The sequence below is a fragment of the Onychostoma macrolepis genome, chromosome 20 (assembly GCF_012432095.1).
Source record: "Onychostoma macrolepis isolate SWU-2019 chromosome 20, ASM1243209v1, whole genome shotgun sequence".
NCBI lineage: Eukaryota > Metazoa > Chordata > Actinopteri > Cypriniformes > Cyprinidae > Onychostoma > Onychostoma macrolepis.
In genome coordinates, this window is record NC_081174.1 from 26,003,518 (window position 1) to 26,022,896 (window position 19,379).

General features: G+C 37.0%; 1 protein-coding gene across 3 annotated transcripts; it reads right to left on the reverse strand.

Annotated features, from left to right (window-relative positions):
• Positions 1-96: 96 nt before the first annotated feature.
• Positions 97-6,482, reverse strand: vgll2a (vestigial-like family member 2a). Of its 3 annotated transcripts, XM_058756158.1 has the most exons (5): positions 6,346-6,404; positions 5,670-5,764; positions 4,607-4,898; positions 3,308-3,778; positions 97-2,156 (listed from the first exon to the last, which is right to left on the reverse strand). In XM_058756158.1, exons 2-5 carry the CDS (start codon positions 5,751-5,753, stop codon positions 2,113-2,115), a joined length of 891 nt encoding a protein of 296 aa, XP_058612141.1. In that variant the 5' UTR covers positions 5,754-5,764; positions 6,346-6,404; the 3' UTR covers positions 97-2,112. The 3 variants fall into 3 exon arrangements, with proteins under 3 accessions (XP_058612141.1, XP_058612143.1, XP_058612142.1); XM_058756160.1 differs by lacking the exon at positions 5,670-5,764 and having other exon boundaries at positions 6,346-6,482; XM_058756159.1 differs by lacking the exon at positions 6,346-6,404 and having other exon boundaries at positions 99-2,035; positions 5,670-5,892.
• Positions 6,483-19,379: the final 12,897 nt, after the last annotated feature.

Below are 19,379 nucleotides of genomic sequence, written 5' to 3' on the forward strand. Positions count from 1 at the left end.
GTGAAGTCAAAAGTCCAATTACACAATCTTTTTATGTTGGCTTAAAACATCGAGTATTTTTGTGAATTCTGTAGCCTACTCCAAACTAACATTTTTGCACGCCAAAAATAAATGATAAAAAAAATAAAAAAATTATATTAGGCCTAAGCCAAAAATAAATGATAAAAAAAATAAAAAAATTATATTAGGCCTAAGCCAAAAATAAATGATAAAAAAATAAAAAATTATATTAGGCCTAAGTCCTATATTAGGACCAGCAGAACCCATATTGTGTGACAGCATGCCCCAGCCCCCGCTAAAGGTCCAGATCTATACAGAAAGTATGTTCATACAAAATGTTTATACAGAAACTGACATTCAAAAATAAATTGTGACATCCTCTACACTTGCAGTTTTTCTAGCCCTCATTTTTTTCTGTGCAATTGAATTTTTTTCTTATAGCCTAGAGCTAAAAGTACTGACTGAATATTGTAGCACATATGACAAATACAATTAACTCAACTTTGAACTCAAGGGACACAAACAGGCTACAAATACAACCAGAGTGACCAGAGTTTCAATGTCATCATTTATAAAATACCTATACTGTACTTTGTTGTCACAGAAACAAGTTGGCTTAGTAACTGCTTACACCAATTCTACATTTTGAAATGTGACTTAATCTGCCATATGAACTCCTTGAGTTTTTCATGCACTCCCAGCACTTTAGGACGCTCTTCAGTGCTGCTTTCAAAAAAGAGGCCTTTGTTTTACCCACTCAAGCAAGAGAAACCCCTGGCCACACATCTCTTGTCCATCATTGCTGTTGTCAAAAGCCAATATTAATCTACAGCTGTCCGGTATTCACTGCAACCACAACCAAAAAAAAAAAAAAAAGGATCAAATGGCAGCATGATAACATTCACTCTCCCGCTTTCTTTCTCGCTTCCCATGGCCGAGTGAACATCACACAGATTAAAAGTAGCCCATGTTCACATTCCTAGTCATGTTGCATACATATTGATGCAGAAAAATTGATATTAAAATAAAGAATTTAATCTCTGATCGCTTTTGAAGGTTGCAGCAAATTCATAATAGACTTTTGTTTCTTTCTTAAGAGCCTAAAGCAAGCAGAAATAAATTTCAAGATGTGCCTGGTATGAAAAGATGCCTCTCTATACTCAAGTTTGCAATTTAACAAGCTTTCTCTAAAACACTTAAGAGCAGCAAAAAGTGTGTATCGCCTGGTTTTATTTCCATTTTTGTTTCGTAGGATGAAGATAGACAACTGATAAAAACAGACAACGCCTCATTCTCCTCAATGCACTGGAAAAATACTTTCAAAGGTAATATATTACATGTCATACATTCAAATACACCGTGGTGAGACGTCACCCTATAGGCTGACGGTGACTGAAAGTGGTTGTTAAAAAAGTACAAATGAAAGAATCAATATTTCTGTCATGCTGTTTGCTACGTGTAGCACTGGACACACTAAGACACATAAAGTATATACAGTACAGCTTAATGGTGTTGAACCCACACCACTCCTCAGAAACAAATGAAAAGCCAAACCAGTTGTTCCCTTTCGCCGTGTGTCCAGATACAACAAAACGCCTGTTTAATGAAATCCAGGGCGCTCGCTCGGTCAAACGGCGCACAGTGCCGTCTGCTAAGTTCCACAACAGTTGTCGGTGACAGGTGCTGAAAGCAATATAGATAGAGTCAAGTGGCTTCAAATAGCCGCTCTCTGTCTTCAGAGATGATAGGGAATGCTGCTCTTGCGTCAGAAACTCTGTCATTTCATATAGCCGGTCCGTCTTTTCTGCAAGTTCGTCCCCTTGAAGTAACGTTTGTCCTTTTTTGAAAATCTCATTTTGGGTCCGTTTCGCTGAGGGTCGGGGGAGGGAAGGGGTGAGAGCAGCTGCTAGTCACACCACTACAGCATGTTTGCTCCTCTTTACAGTCTTTTCTCTATTGAGAGAGAGATAGAGTTTTGCATTCATCCGAAGGGTTCAGCTTAGGATGGTCCCGCTGCAGAGGGTGTAGCGCCGAGCTGCAAGTGAGACGAGAATCTGTTACAGAAAAGCCAGAGAAAGACAAGCCAGCGGAGAAAGAAGCAGCCGCAGGGCACTAAAACCAGTACAAGTCCTTGCTCTTATCCTGGCTCTGTAGACCTGAGAGGAAGAATGAAAAGGAAGAAAAGGATAAAGAAATGAGGAGAGGGAAAACAAGCAGCAAATATAGAGAAGTGAGAAGACTTGAGGCAAAGAAAGCATTGAAGAGTGAGTGAAAAGTGAGGAACGAATATGTCAGCAGAGCAAAGATCAAAGTCAAAAACCTTGAAGATAACTAGATTTAAAAGTCAGAATATGTACTTCAAGAAGCTCTTAGACATTATTGTTTTTACATTATATGCTTGAGGTTTTTGAGCCGACGCTTTTAACCTACGGTGGCCCTAAAATCTATTTAGACGCTTTATGTCACTGCAATATATAACAAAATATTTAACTGAATGGCATTTGCAGACAAATCATACTGGAGCTTTTCTCTGAAATAACTTTCTTCACAATTATTTGAACAGATGTCAAGGTGATTTTGGTAAATGTATGATGTCAGTTCTCCTAAAATTCACACAGGTGTCCAGACACAGTAACCACAGGTTTAGTTTATCACATTAACTACATTATGTTCAAAAGTTTGGGGTCAGTAAGATTTTTTTAAAAGTGGGTAAGGATGCATGAAATTGATCAAATTGACAGTAAAGACATTTATAATGTTACAAAAGAACTCTATTTTAAAATAAATGCTTTCTATTCAGCAAATAATCCTGAAAAATGTATCACAGCAGAATTAAGCAGAATTGTTTTCGACATTGATATTAATAAATATTTCTTGAGCAGCAAATCAGCATATTGATTTCTGAAGGATCAAATGACATTGAAGACTGGAGTAATGATGCTGAAAATTCAGCTTTGCCATCAGAGGAATAAATTACATTTGACATTATATTAAAATAGAAAACATTTATTTTAAATATAATAATATTTAACAGTTTTTACTGTATTTTTGATCCTTTGTGAACTCTGTGCATAATTTCTATTAACATCTGGCAACCAGAAAGTGACACGAAATGACTTTTTTCATTATTATAAAGCCAAAACTTTGTTTTTCGTGACATGTTTTGCTTACAAAGTGTTCTATGCTTTAAAATAAATGCCTTTTGATTTGATATTTTGTTTTCAAATGCAGTGACATCCATACTTTTTTAAGTGCAGCCCATGTGAATAAGCACTGCTGCTGTATGTAGATTGCATGCAGTTCACACCTGTATCCATGTTCAGACTCATATCAGAGCTCGCTGCTGTGAAAGCTCCGGTCCATGCCGAGCTGCCCGGCTCGCTCTTGCTGATATCGCATGGCGAGGCTCCAGGTGCGGGAACCGTGGCTGGAGGAAGTCTATGTGGCCGCACCGAGGGCACGAGCAGAGAGCTGTAACGGGGGTCAAAGTGCGTTCCGTACATGTCGTGCATGGAGGGCCGGGGGTAAGCGGACCCCTGGGTGCCGATGGCTCCGCTGAGCGAGTAAGGGTGATGGTGGTGAGAGGGGTGCCAGGGCTCTGGGGTGGCTTGGTGAAGGTGGCTGTGCAGAGATGCGGTGGAGTACGGGTCCGCTGGGAAGGGAAGATCTGTGTGGGAGGAACCCAGGGCGCTGCTGAGAGATGCTGTGACCGACGGCTGATATGCACTGTTCCAGAAAGAGGGAGGGAAGCTTCTCTGGCTCATAGGGAATGATCCGTCTGGGGAGGGAAACATTTAGATGTTCTACATTACAATATACAATATTATGAACCATTCAATATTTTGTTTGAGATTAAAATTAAATGCCCACACATTTGTATTCACCAAACATAAATGCAATTTAATTTGCATTATCTTTTTTAAAAAAATCTATCAATTGATATTGAACCAAAAAAACAAACAAAATAAAACTGCCCATTGGAATGATTAATGATTGTAAAAAAAAGTATGTCCTAATTATCTGTATATCCTAATTTAACTAATATGCATTAGCTTTTAAAACTCTGCCTATTGATACTGAAACAATCCAAAAATAAAAATATAAAATAAAATTGTGCCTGTTGTGATGACTAATAGTTATGCAATCATTACTGATTGTAAAAATGATGTCCTAATTATCTCTATATCATATTTTAATGAATTTGCATTACTTTTTTTCAAAAATCTATCTGTTGATCTTACAAAATTATAATATTAATAAAATTGTGATAATTGTCATGACATTTTAATATATAACATTTTAACATATTTTAACTAATTAGCATTAGATCTTAAAAATCTATCTATTGATCTTGACACAATTTTATCCATTGTCATGACTAATAGCTGTGCATTCATAAAGGATGCAAGAAATTAAATTTAAAAATTGTCCTAATTATTTGTATATTTTAAGGTAATTTCTATTAGCTTTTACTATCTATCTATCTATACAATGCAAAAAAGTAAAATCATGCCCGTGACTAAAAGCTGTGCAGTCATAAAGGATGCAAATAAAACATATATGAATTATAGGATAAATGATAATGCAGGTTGCATCAGATTCCCACCTCTCCAGGACGATGCACCTCTTGCGGTCTTGCTGTTGGTGGATCCAGATGCATAACTACTGGACTGACTCAAAGCCCGACTAAAATGTTCATCCACCACCGAACTGATGTCCCCTTGGAAATACGTGAATAGCACACATCTGGAGCTGATGTACTCAGCCTCTGGCGGGTGATCTTTCTCCCGGGCGCAGTCCTCCTCTTTTATAGGTGGCCCGGAGAGGTTAGAAAAAGAAGAGCTGCTTCCGCTCACTGTTTCTGGGGATTCTTGCATTTTCGAGTAAAATGCCAGTTTCTGAAAGCATGTAAAAAATGGCAAAATCAATTTACATTCAACTCTGATATTATTTAAATGATACAGAATTACACTCACATACATTCTATTTATACACAGACCGACATAGGGAATCAGTATAGTCATGTATTACATCAGTGTGCTTGCTGTTGCGCAAATTTGTGTTCATATAACGTTTCAAAACTTCAGTTCTTTTTAAACACTAGCACATATATACAAAGAAATATACTCGCCATAAAGCATTACACATGCCAGTATTTCCACACTAAATATTCATTTATGATAACAACATGAAATCTATAAAATACAGAAAATCTGTTTTCAATCCATTTTTCTCTTCTTGTTATTAAGGACAAGCTTATAAAACAGTATAAAAAAATACGCTTCAAATTAAAACAATTTCAGAAAGATTAAAAGCACATTTTGCTTAATAGTTAATAATAAGTTAATAATCAAGTTAATATGTCATACATACTGATCATATAACATAATATATGCAGTCAGTCAATATACAGTGTGTGTACATTTAAAATGATTAAAAACAAACATGTATATATGTCATGTCATATATATACATGTTTCTTGTTTTGTTTTCCATTTTAAAAATGTAAAACTGTTTGGTCAAGATTACAGGCGCAACAAGTCCAAGAAAGTTGCGCGCAAGGATTCAAACAAAATCAAAACAAACAGAACTGCTGTAAAATAAAATGAAAATGCTTTTTCTTCTCACACAACAGAAGCATAATAAAGTTAACTTAAACGTGAACATACCTGATGGTGATACGGTGTGTATGCTGCGGCAAAATAAGGCTGAGGTGGACCATAAACTTGATACATGACATCCAAGCAGCTCATGGCGAAGACAGCTGTTATATCACGTATAAAAACTTATTAGCGGAATGAGAGGACGCTTCATTTGAAATAAAGCGCTGGCTCGGCGTGCACAGACAGAAAATGAAGCTCCGCGTCGAGTCCGGCTGAAGCGCACTGAGCTGCTTTTATGTTCTGTACTCTGTCTTTACGCACGACTCTGATTCGCTTTAGAGATTCGGTTCATTAGAATCATGAATGGTTCAGTGAGTCGATTCATTTGTATGAGCGCACAACATTCTTGCTTGCAGCAAAATAAATATTTACGTGTTGAAAAATCCTCGAACATAACACTTGCACAACAATATAAGCTGGTAGGTGTGTTTTGAATCTAGCAGGTCATTCCCTAAATCAGCGACAAGGTTCCCCTCCCCAAAAATGGGTCTAAATTTAGTCAATTTACTCAATTTAATCTAGTCAGTTTACTTCAGACATTTTAGACGTCTTCCAGTTTCATGCTGGCATCCTAACTGGGATCTTGAACGTGTCAGTAAACATAGTCTATGCTTTGTTTTATGTTGACTTAATGTTTTGAAAAAAGTCAAATATTACGTTGTGTTTCTAAGATGTTTCTTACCTCATCGTGTTACCATGAAAGTTGAAGTTCGTGTGGTTAGAAACACTGCAAATCGGTGCGTGAATCGCTAAAAAGAATCGGCTCAAATAAACGACTCCTCCGGGAATCGAACCTGTACGAAACGAGGCGTTTTGATCTCTACACCAGAGACCAATAACTCCTTATGAATCGTTCCTACAGGTAGATTAATGTCCCTTAAATTTAGTCATCAAACTGTTCTGGTTTTACAAATAAAAGTATATTTTTGTTTCTATTTTAGATTTGAGTGCATAGGCTATTTAATAACACAATAAAGCCTAAATCTTCTGAGACAGTGACCGCAATATATATCTTATCTACATAATTACATTGTCTGGTCTCTTCTGTCTCACAGAAGCAAAATTCAAAAATCTCCCGTCATTTGAATAATAAACAACAACTTTCAGCTGAATAGAAAATGCGTATTAGGCCTACAGTATGATTGCTTGTACAACTAAACAGATAAATTATTGCTAAATAAGTGTGCTGCAATCTGTCTATTTAAAATACCCTGGGGTCTTTAGATTTCCAGGTCAAAGGTCAAATAGTTTTCACGCAATTGGTACTGGGGTCAAGGGACATTTTTCTGTCATTAGGACCCTTAAAATCAACAATATGTCACAACTAAGAAAACACTGATACACTGGTCAGTCTGAGACAATGCTGCTGCTGCTGTAGTAACCAATACACTTCAGAAGAGCAGCTGAAGCGGTGGCTAAAGCTCATCATGATTTTACTGGGAATTTCACAGGAATGTTTGGTATTCTGTCACGTATAACCCACTTCATGGAGTCTATCACATATTAAGCTAAACTAGCGCTGTCCAGAGTGCTGGAGGTGAAATATTCCGGTTATTTCTCAACAAACACTAATAGCAGTATTTGAGGTGTAAAGTGATCCTCACAGTTCTGTATTTACTGTAGTTGGATTTTCCCAGGATTTGAAAATTCTTGTACTAGACATTCTGTTTTCTAAAGGCCCAAACAATGAGACAAATTGTTTTCTATTCAACAACAAAACACTTTCATGAACCTGGAAAATTAATGGCTTGTCAAGAGAGATCATCTGTGTACCACAACTGTCATGTTGGCTGCTGTATAAACATAACCAAGGAAGAAATCCTTGATTCCTTGATATGGAAAAAAAACGTGAAAAAAAAGCTGTAGGAAATAAAATAATTAAAATTGTAAAATAATATAAAAACAAATATTTTTATAAATCAATTCTAATTTGAAATAAATACTTACATTTTGTTCATTAAAAATATACAGTGGGGCAAAAAAGTATTTAGTCAGCCACCAATTGTGCATGTTCTCCCACTTAAAAAGATGAGAGGCCTGTAATTTTGTAATTTTCATCATAGGTATACCTCAACTATGAGAGACAAAATGAGAAGAAAAAAACCCCCCAGAAAAAAAAAAAATCACATTGTAGGATTTTTAAAGAATTTATTTGCAAATTATGGTGGAAAATAAGTATTTGGTCAATAACAAAATTTCATCTCAATACTTTGTTATATACCCTTTGTTGGCAATGACAGAGGTCAAACGTTTTCTGTAAGTCTTCACAAGGTTTTCACACACTGTTGCTGGTATTTTGGCCCATTCCTCCATGCAGATCTCCTCTAGAGCAGTAATGTTTTGGGGCTGTCGCTGGGCAACACGGACTTTCAACTTTTCGATGGGGTTGAGATCTGGAGACTGGCTAGGCCACTCCAGGACCTTGAAATGCTTCTTACGAAGCCACTCCTTCGTTGCCCGGGCGGTGTGTTTGGGATCATTGTCATGCTGAAAGACCCAGCCACGTTTCATCTTCAATGCCCTTGCTGATGGAAGGAGGTTTTCACTCAAAATCTCACGATACATGGCCCCATTCATTCTTTCGTTTACACGGATCAGTCGTCCTGGTCCCTTTGCAGAAAAACAGCCCCAAAGCATGATGTTTCCACCCCCATGCTTCACAGTAGGTATGGTGTTCTTTGGATGCAACTCAGCATTCTTTCTCCTCCAAACATGACAAGTTGAGTTTTTACCAAAAAGTTCTATTTTGGTTTCATCTGATTCTCCCAATCCTCTTCTGGATCATCCAAATGCTCTCTAGCAAACTTCAGACGGCCCGGACATGTACTGGCTTAAGCAGGGGGACACGTCTGGCACTGCAGGATTTGAGGTCCCCCCGTGTGGTTCTGGGATTTTTGCTCACAGTTCTTGTGATCATTTTGACCCCACGGGGTGAGATCTTGCGTGGAGCCCCAGATCGAGGGAGATTATCAGTGGTCTTGTATGTCTTCCATTTTCTAATAATTGCTCCCACAGTTGATTTCTTCACACCAAGCTGCTTACCTATTGCAGATTCAGTCTTCCCAGCCTGGTGCAGGTCTACAATTTCGTTTCTGGTGTCCTTTGACAGCTCTTTGGTCTTGGCCATGGTGGAGTTTGGAGTTGGACTGTTTGAGGTTGTGGACAGGTGTCTTTTATACTGATAACGAGTTCAAACAGATGCCATTAATACAGGTAACGAGTGGAGGACAGAGGAGCCTCTTAAAGAAGAAGTTACAGGTCTGTGAGAGCCAGAAATCTTGCTTGTTTGTAGGTGACCAAATACTTATTTTACCGAGGAATTTACCAATTAATTCTTTAAAAATCCTACAATGTGATTTTCTGGATTTTTTTTTCTCATTTTGTCTCTCATAGTTGAGGTATACCTATGATGAAAATTACAGGCCTCTCTCATCTTTTTAAGTGGAAGAACTTGCACAATTGGTGACTGACTAAATACTTTTTTGCCCCACTGTATATATATATATTTTGTTATAAATTCTAGAAACATAAATGGCATTGCATTGAGAATATGGCAATAAATATGGCAATAAAAGATACAAATTGCTTCTAATTCAACTCAAATTCATTGTTCACGCTTCAAGTTTAGCGCTTTCACACCTGTTCACAGATAGAGTTACAGCATGCAATAACTCTCCATTTCTGATGTGACAGCTCTCAAACAATGGGGGTTTTAGACTGTGTAACCTGACAAGGTTTCTATTTCTTCCCAAATAGCTTAAGGACAAGTAAATGTTGAGTGCTAACACCCAGCTAATAGGACCTAACCTGCTGAAACAACAGTGCATTCAACACATCTAATGAATCAGGGAAGATCAGGGCACATCACTTACAGCTTTAACCGGTCCGCAGTTTTCAACATAGGCTCTTTCCTCTAATATGTGAGAATAAAGGAGTCTCCTGGCTTTGTGCCTCTGCTGACAGAGGGGACCCTTGGCCCCCAGTCATGCATTTGCAGGTAATCTGCCTGGGTACGTCCAAAACGAGGGAGAAGGGGGGTAGGAGATGAGAGAAAGAGAGTGCAAAGACATTGTCAAGGCAAGTTGAAGAGAGAATGGAATGTAAACATGTACTTGAGTAAAGGATGTAGAAATGTTTCAACAAAATGGTGACACATAGTGATTTTACGGTGAGCCCACATGGTGTTGCACTCCATAAGCACATTTTTTAATGCCTGAAGCAAAAAGAAAAAGCCATGCGGAATAATATGAGGGTGAGTAAATGATGGCAGAATTTTGAACTTTAAAAAAAGTAGGCAAGCATGTGAAGAAGTGATTTTATTTGGACTGTGGTCAGGGGAACAGTTGAGCTCCATGTGTTGCTGATGAAGCAACAGAAGCCCTAGTGAATTGTGGGTTTGTGACATGGAAGTGAACCGCTGCACTCAATGTGACCACGGCAACTGTTGAGAGAAGAGGGGGGTCTGCTGTGCAACACGAAACAGAGAGTGTCTGTTTAAGGAGAGCTGGAGTGGCACCTGTCCCAGCTGCAGAGACAGCACAACGTATGGACAAACCATTTCAGGCCACTTTGGGGCTGTAGACCCTACAGAGAGACCACCAGCACTTGTGGTTTTACTGTTTAATAGTCGTTGTGGGGGCAAAGGTCAGATTTAGGAAATCCAGGTGATATTTATCCTTCCAACATTTTCTTTATAGAATTGTTTGCTAAAATATTACATTTTCATCTATCTATCTATCTATCTATCTATCTATCTATCTATCTATCTATCTATCTATTTATAGATTAAATATATGAAATAAATAAATATTGCAATTAACATCTTAATTGAAAAAGCTTGATTCATATCAAAATATCATTTAATATTTCCCATTAGAACACAGCAACCACCAATTACCAGCCAATTACAGCTAAAATACATAATGTAACTTTTATTATATAATTGCTGTTTTAAATCGAAATGCTAGTACTTCCACTTTGGGTCATGACACAATTGAATCGTTGAATCAGAGTTCTGAATCGATTCATGGAAATGAATGGTGTTTGTGCTAAATAAGTGACACTAGGACAACATCTGGATTATACTCGGTCATCGTTCACTATACCTGCCTCAGGTCTGAATAAGGATACTTACATGAAACGAGTATATCCGAATTCAAACCTTTTGCGAAACACAAGGACTTTTCACACTTTGAAATAGTTAACCCTGGGTAAACGGAATCCTAATTTTACCCAGTGTGAAAAGCCATTTGGTTATTCCTTGAAAACACGGAAGTACGTACTGTACAAGTGTTTGAGACATAATTGAAAAGCATGACTCAAATGACATTGTAGTGTGTTCGGGAATATATTTATAGTTAGTAGGCTACATGTAACAGACGGGAAGTGAGTTTTCTGGCACGGCTGGCCAGTATATTGAAAATATGCATTATTTTTCTGGATTTATATAGATAGGTACATAGACAGATATACTGTATTGCATATAGATGGATAGATCCAGGGACAACGGATGTTCTTAGGGTGAATTGTAGTCGTGTAAGTAAGCGTGTGACACACCTGTTGCCGTTTTCGAGCAGTGATGAAGTGGTGGACCCAGACTGAAGAGGAAATGTGGAAATCCACGCTCTCTGGATCAACTCTTCACTCACTGAGAGCACAGCGTCAGCTGTGAATTTGGCTCCCATTCAAGTCAGTGGATACAGTGCACTCACAGATCCACACAGTGTCTCCATTCAGTCATGCCCTCCATAAAGCTCTGCTTTAGACACGCTCATCATGGCCCTCACAGGTCTGGTTGTGAAACAGGCCTTGGGCCAGTAAATTATATTTCTGTTAATTATTCTTTTTTAATTATATTGAATTGAAAAATTGTACATTATGCTAAAATATTTGCACACCCTTAAAAGTATATTTCAATTTGCATCTCAAAAACTACAGAGAACATTTTATATGGCAGGAATATTTGAGCTTTGATTCCCGATAGTATAAATAAATGGGCTTTTGATTTTTTGCTACATCTGTGCATTTGGACGAGTCACTTAAAACCCTTTGAAATGGCAATGCAGAGGTTGGTTATTGCAATGTGCATAAGACAAGACAAAATTCTCTCTATTCAGAGATGAAATGAAAAAAACTACATCAACTCTGCATATTAACTTGAAACAGATATGTGCCAAAATTCAGCACGGATGATTTTTAATTACTTTTTCATTCACGGTCAACTTTTAATTACAGAAACTGATTATTTATCCTTGCCAAGTTCTTCTATTATTCCATTAGGGCAGTGTTAAAACATCCTTTTAGAAAACACTTTCTCCTGCCTCATTGTTAAAAATAGGCCACTGCCCAGACATTCAAATATCAAACTCAATAGCCCACACAAGTGTCATTATGTTTTGTTAAATGCGATTTCCATTCATTTTTTGAAAGTTATTCTTACTGTTAAGAATCGCAAGGCCAGCTATTTAAATTGATGTTTGAATAACCCTATGGTTTGGTGGAGTTATTTGGCCATCCTAGCTGGTGCAGAAAGGACTAATGGAGAGTTTCTGCTGTGAAGACCTTGAAAGTTCAGGGACTTTCGAAGTGTTAATGTGCTTCTACTCAAGAATTACCTGCACCAATCTATTCGAAATCTCCTGTTTGCACTGTCAGACCACACATGCAGTCAGTCGATGTGGTTCCTTTGTTTATTTGTGATTAGAAATAAGAGAATTGGCAAGGAACATAAATCTCTTTTAAAGAAATCATAAAGGAAACCTCAAGTTTGACCCTTTAGATAAACAATGACTAATGTAGAATGCGAAATTTACTTGAGATTCATCAGCACATGTTCTATGTGCATTACAGTTCATCTGGGGATAATGTCTTTGGGTACTTTGATGGATGCTCAGGAAGACATTTTCATTTTCAAGTGTTTTTTGTTATAGAAAAAAATCATGTTTTCTCCCGAACAATGCATTGAAAATTGCTCTGTATATGAGCACCGTCATCCAATTAGCTAGTTCTTAAAAGAGAATATGTCTGAGATGCTTGTTTAGACTAGAACTTAAAATAGACCATTTCGTGGAAGAAAGTGCATTCTTCTCCATTTACCTCTTTGGAAGAACTCTTGAGTTTTGTCTCATAAAGTCTATAGAGAGATGCTGCCATTTTAACATGAAAAGAAATCATTTAATATTTGCAGCTTGTACAAGCACAAGGCCATGTTATGGTTGTGTATTAAGTATGTGCAGAATATCATTTTTGACCAAATGTTCATTATTCAAATATTACAGCATTTTGGTCATCCTTTGTACTTTGTATTCTGAAGTGTGTAATTTGGTTGTGCATAAATTTGTTTCTTGTTTCCCAGAACAGGGTTTCCCAAATGGGCTTGTGAGGAAAGTGCAGGGGTTTTAATGTAAAGCTAATAATTAATTAAGTAATAAAAATGTAAACTTAAAATGAATAAATCAATTTTAAAATAAAGGAAAATAAAATAATTTGTTTACCTGCATGTCAATGGCTTTTACTCTGAAGATGCCGTTGAGTGATTTGGGAAAAATGTGAAAAATTAGTTTTACTTTTTACAAGAACCAACTCAAACATCTTGTAAGTTTTAAAAACTCTCTTACCTTTTGAAATTTCATATAGGCCACATTCATTCCCACTGCTTTTGACCCATTCACTATGACTGTAAAATAATAACAATAATTATTATTGTATAATTTGTCAGTCCTCTGTCGTGTGTGTCATGTGTTCCCGCCTCTTGTGTCCGTATTTGGTCTTGTTCCTGTCCTTATTAAGTGTGATTATTAGTTAAGTCTTGTAGAGCTCTGGGTAGGGTGGGCGGGCCGAAGAATGTGGCCATGGCCACGAAGACCATCTGCCATGGCCGCCTGAGCTCCCAGCCCTGCCATGGCCTCTGTCTGTTCCGCTCTGGAGGTCCCCGTCCTGTGTTCCTGTTCCGGTCCATGTCTGTCCTGAGGGGCCTCCAGAGTGCCCTCCTTCCCTGGTGGAACTGTTACGGCGCGAGTCGCGCCTTCCGGGAGGGGGGGAGTAATGTCAGTCCTCTGTCGTGTGTGTCATGTGTTCCCGCCTCTTGTGTCCATATTTGGTCTTGTTCCTGTCCTTGTTAAGTGTGACTATTAGTTAAGTCTTGTCCAGCTGTGTTTTAGTAATTATCAGTGATTGTCATGTGTATTTAGTTCCTGCCTGTTTAGTTAGTTTTCGTCTGGTCTACTCGTTATTCCCCGGTGTTCATGTCTGTGTGAACCTTGTCTTGCCCTGTCCTGATGTCACCATTAAAGACTATTATTTTGAAGTTACTCCTCGTCTCAGTGTTCCTCGTTCCTCCCTGCTGTGTGCACCGTGACATAATTATAATTAACAATCATTTATATTGTGGTCATTGTTAAATAAAAATATAAAAAATCAGGGTTGCACATTTCCAGAAAACTTTCCAGGATTTTTAGGAATTTTTCAGAAACTTTCGGTAATGTTTATGGAAATGTTGAGCCCCTTTGCAACCCTACTGAAAATAAAAAACATTGTAATAATACTATTGTACTGTGAAATTATTTTTAATAAAATTTTCTTTTAAAGGACTAAAATACACACACAAATTACATATGAATTTTTTCATTTTCAAACGTTAAACCATGGAGCTTTTATTATGGCAACTTGTCGGCGAATAAATGTATGCTCTGTGAAACGTGGCACTGTTCTTTTGACTGTGTGCTGTTTCTGATACAGTGTTTCAGCGTCTCATAACAGCTTGATTTACAGAGACACTGAACATTCTGTTATCATGAGTTGCGCGTGTGTAATTGATCACAATTCTGTGCTTCAAACCCACAGCGCATATAAATGAAATCACAGCTGATTTGTGATTTGACAGTTATTCATATCTCAATTTTAATTAATTAATTATCATGCAGCCCTAACAGAGAGAACAACAGGAAGCAGCATCAGATGGGTTAAATTATTGTCAGATACTTTAACCAGATGATGTGCATGTTTATTTACTGAAAGACATTCAAAAACGAAAGTATATGCAATATGCATTTAGGGGTTTTGATTAAGCCAGACAGGTCACAAGTGGGGCAAAAAATCGAGGAGGAAGATATTAGTGCTGCATTTTCACAGGGGCAAGAAATTCCACCCGGCTCGAATGTGTTTTGGCTTCAGTCCCGGCTCCTCGTCAAACCCATGACTGTCAGTCGGTGGGCTATTTCTGGCAGGGACTTGGATCCAGGGCTGGGCCCATTAGTGGTTAAAATTAGGGTGGCCCGCTTGTAACAACACACACTCTCTTCCAACAAAGGCGTGCGACGGTGAGGATAACGGAGCGCTAGGGTGCGGTGTCATGGTCATGTGCCGTCCATCATCATTGGGTCCTGTGATTCAGGAGACAGCTGAGAGCGAGGGGAGCGGGGGGCTGTTTGTGGGCTTCTGGGTAGTGGAGGACACCCTTAGGCCAAAGCTTTTTATGAAGTATGAAGTCATGAATGGGGTCCTAAAACATTATCAGTGTTGGTTGATTGAAACTCATTGGAGAGATAACTGGCACGTGTGTATGTGCGTTTGGGATCAAATGGGTTAGCTGACAAACGAAGTGCTATCTTTGTGTTTTTCAGCTCCGGTGGGGCGATAGGGCAGTCGGTGGACAATGCAACACAATATAACATGATTTGATTGTGCCTTTGCAGACCACGTGGGCAGATGTGTCCTTGGTCCTCTGAGCCCTCTATTGAGGTTTTTGTTTCTACGTCTTATTTATAGGAGGCTATTAGGACTGTGGGACAGCACACATCTCTGCAAGAAAATGAAACGCATTTATTCAACAAAAAATTTTCATTTTAAATTAAATCTAAAGATTAGCATTTAACCAGTATTTAAATATTTATATACCCTTAGAAAAGAAGATGTGGGGAAGTAATTTATATATATATATATATATATATATATATATATAAAGAATGGAAACAATTATTGTTTTGCTGTTTCAAGATTTATGAATGTCTGATTTGATTGTACTGTAACTGTATGACTAGTTGAAAGCGTAATGCACATTTGTCTGAATTGTGATAGCCCTATGAAAGCTAAACCTTGCTGTACTACTTAGGGGCCATTTACTTTTTATTATCTTTCACATGTATGTTCCCATTCAGTTCCTGTTTTTCCTTATTTGGTTTAGTTCCTGTTCTAATTAGTAATTAGTTTGTTCTGTTTCACCTGTGTTGATTAATCATCTCATTTGCTCCTTTTGTTTCTGTTCACCCTTTGTCCTGGATTAATGTTTTGTATATGGTCAACGTGTGCTGAAGCCTCGTGTGAGATTACTACAACCACGACCCGTGACAGTATCGATGCAGTGAAGTAAAAGAAACGGTTAAAATGAAGTTCATGGAATATCTTTATCATTAGTATTATGATTAGTATTTGTAGTCAAGTTGTCACTGTGTTGGTAAAAAAAAAAAAAAAATGCTGTTTTAATGTCTTTATAATGTTAGCTTTTAAAGGTCATTGCAAAATTCTCTAAATGTTCTGATTGCATTAGAGATGTTTAATGTATTAAACATCTGTCTGATTATAAAGATGTTTATATAGTGTGGATGTTATAGCTCAGATGACATATTTTATTCATATTAAGCCACATGGCTTCCTTAATGACATTATAAATAAACATTCCTAGAATGTTGTTAACTAAATGTAAAATTTTTGTAAAAGTTTGGGGTCGGTGAGATTATTTTATGTTTGAAGTCCCCTATGCTTATTAAGGCTGCATTAAATGAAGTTTTTTTTTTTTTTTAAATATTGTTACAATTTAAAATGAATTTGAATATATTTAAAATGTAATTTATTCCTGTGATGCAAAGCTGAATTTTCAGCATCATTAGTCCAGTCTTTAGTGTCATATGATCCTTCAGAAACCATTTTATATATATATATATATATATATATATATATAAAACACCAAGTTATACTATCAATGTTAAAAACAGTTGTGCTGCTTAAATTGTTTTGGAAATTGTGATAACTTTTTTTCAGGATGCTTTGATGAATAGAAAGTTCCAAAGAACAGCATTTATTTGAAATGAATCATTTGTAACATTAAAAATGTCTTTACTGTCACTTTTGGTCAAATTACTGCATAGTATAATAGCTGAATAACAGCATTAATTGTGACCCTGCACCACAAAACCAGTCTTAAGTCACTGGGGTACATGTGTAGCAATAGCCAAAAATACATTGTATGGGTCAAAATTATTGATTTTTCTTTTATGCCAAAAATCATTAGGATATTAAGTAAAGATCATGTTCCATGAAGATATTTTGTAAAATTTTTTACCGTAAATATATCAAAACTTCATTTTTTATTATAATATGCATTGCTAAGAACTTCATTTGGACAACTTTAAAGGCAATTTTCTCAATATTTGGATTTTTTTGCACCCTCAGATTCCAGATTTTCAAATAGTTGCATATCAGCCAAATATTGTCCGATCCTAACAAACCATACATCAATGGAAAGCTTCTTTATTCAGCTTTCAGATGTTGTATAAATCTAAATTTCGAAAAATTGACACTTAAGACTGGTTTTGTGGTCCAGGGTCACAATTTGTTTCATAAAAAAATCTTACTGAACCCAAACTTTTGAACTATAGTGTATTTGTTCAGGAAGGTTATTCTAACATTCTGCTCACATCAAGAAAACTTGACTGATTGGTCTATACACTCATTTGAAGGTCCACAATAACAGTATCGCTTCAGTTTAGCTTTTACTAATTGGAAGTTGCTTTCAGAACATCTTATTAGCTGTGTGTGTACATATGTGTTTGTTTACGTGTTTTATAGTTGGGGCCAAGCAGACGAATAATGTGAAACGATGAGAGACAGCTGATGACAGCGAAATCAGATTAGCAGAAAAACAAGTGTAAGGTACATACCGCAGGAGCACCTAAAGCCACCCAGTGCCTGCAGTCTGACCCCGGTGGTGACAGAGGCAGCTGTCCTGTCTTTTTTGCCCTTCTCTGTCGCCATTAATTTCCCACAAAGGCCCCCAGTGACAGTTCCCTCATAGTGGCCATACTTGGAAACAAGGTGCATGACAGACATGGGGAGAATGGGATACACAATTTGAGCTCATGAAAACAGCACCGAGGGACCACAAACAGCAATACCTGGAAGGAAAGGGAAAAAAGGAAAACCTTTGCACTTCCTTGCAATTATTCTGAGTTAAATGATGGCTTCTTATACATTTTAAATGCAGTAAAAATAATAAAATAAAAACTTATATACACTACCTTCCAAATGTTTTAATGCTTTTGAAAGAAGTCTCATCTGCTCACCAAGGTTGCATTTAATTGATTAAAAATAATATTATTGTGAAATAAATTAATATTTGTGATGTCAAAGCTGAATTTTCAGCATCATTACTCCAGCTTTCAGTGTCACATGATCCTTCAGAAATAATTCTGATATGCTGAATAGTTGCTTAAGAAACCTTTTTTATTATTATAATCAGTGCTGAAAACAGCTGTGCTGCTGATTTTTTTTTTTTTTTAAGATTATAGATTATAGAAATATCAGAAATATAGAATAGAGAATACAGAATATAGAAAAGAACAGCTTGAAACTGAAATTGTATGTAAAAATGTAAAAGTCACTAGCAATCAATTCAATGCATCCTTGCTGAAAAAAAATATTAATAATTTCCTTGAAAAAAAAAATCTTAGCACCCCCACATTTTGAACAGTAGTGTAGTTATTTAAAAAAATATGTAAATATACAGAGGTGTAATATTTGAGTGACACTCTTGGCAGTAAAGCTGTGTGTGCAATATAATGTGCCACAAAAACAGCAGTGTATAATTTTGTCATGCTGCTTGTTACTGGAAAGTGTTTTGGAAACGGCTAAGCTACTGTCAGGCTACTGGAAATGTAGTCACATTATTGCACTGTTAATTTTAGTTAGTTCTCAACACTGAAATGCCTTATGCAACAGTTTGACAATTAAATTCAATAATCAGTTATAATAATTAAATATTTGTTTTATATAAAAATAATCCTTGACATTTTCTGTTTCAGGCCACCAATTATTTTCCTCCAGTTTCTTATCATACATTATATTTTAAGAAATCACTTTAAATTATACCAAAACTTGATACAGCTGAACTGGATGATGAGCATATTTTAGATTTCACATTGCATTTCATCATCTAGGAAATAATTTTTGTTAGAGCAAACATTAGAAACACTTCAGAAGAAATAACGAGTTTTGTAGGTTTGATCAGTTTACAGATTCAGTTTTTAAATTGCTAGTAAAGTAACTTTTGCTATGGCTTCTTAAGAAACCGTCATCTATCTGGGCGTTGCTCCTCAGGGTCCTAAATATTGCCTCTCAGCTATGTAAATGAGATATGTTAATGAATAGCTTCTTTCATCACATGGAGTGCAAAGCAACAATTCTGTCTATGTGTACCTAGGCTTGTGTTTATGAAGAGAGTGTGCCAAGCACTCAGAGTAAATGAAAATATACACTGGGAGAACCATCCCAGGCATCTCCTATAACAAGCTGCAGAAACTCTCTGAAGCATTGCTGCAATGTTGTGGGGAATCTTGAGAATCTGAAGCTTAAACCACCGTGCCTTCAAGCCTTCAGTGAGACCTCAGGGGTGAGGGGGTGACTGTGGATCATCACCACCCGCTCACACGATTAAAATGATTTTCC

What these genes read in the sequence shown, in the direction of transcription:
- vgll2a (XM_058756158.1), bottom strand. Translation starts at nt 5,753, where the DNA reads ATGAGCTGCTTGGATGTCATGTATCAAGTTTATGGTCCACCTCAGCCT. An exon ending in ACACACCGTATCACCATCAG is followed by an intron (nt 4,899 to 5,669) that starts GTATGTTCACGT and finishes ACATGCTTTCAG; the next exon opens with AAACTGGCATTTTACTCGAA. An exon ending in AGGTGCATCGTCCTGGAGAG is followed by an intron (nt 3,779 to 4,606) that starts GTGGGAATCTGA and finishes TTCCCTCCCCAG; the next exon opens with ACGGATCATTCCCTATGAGC.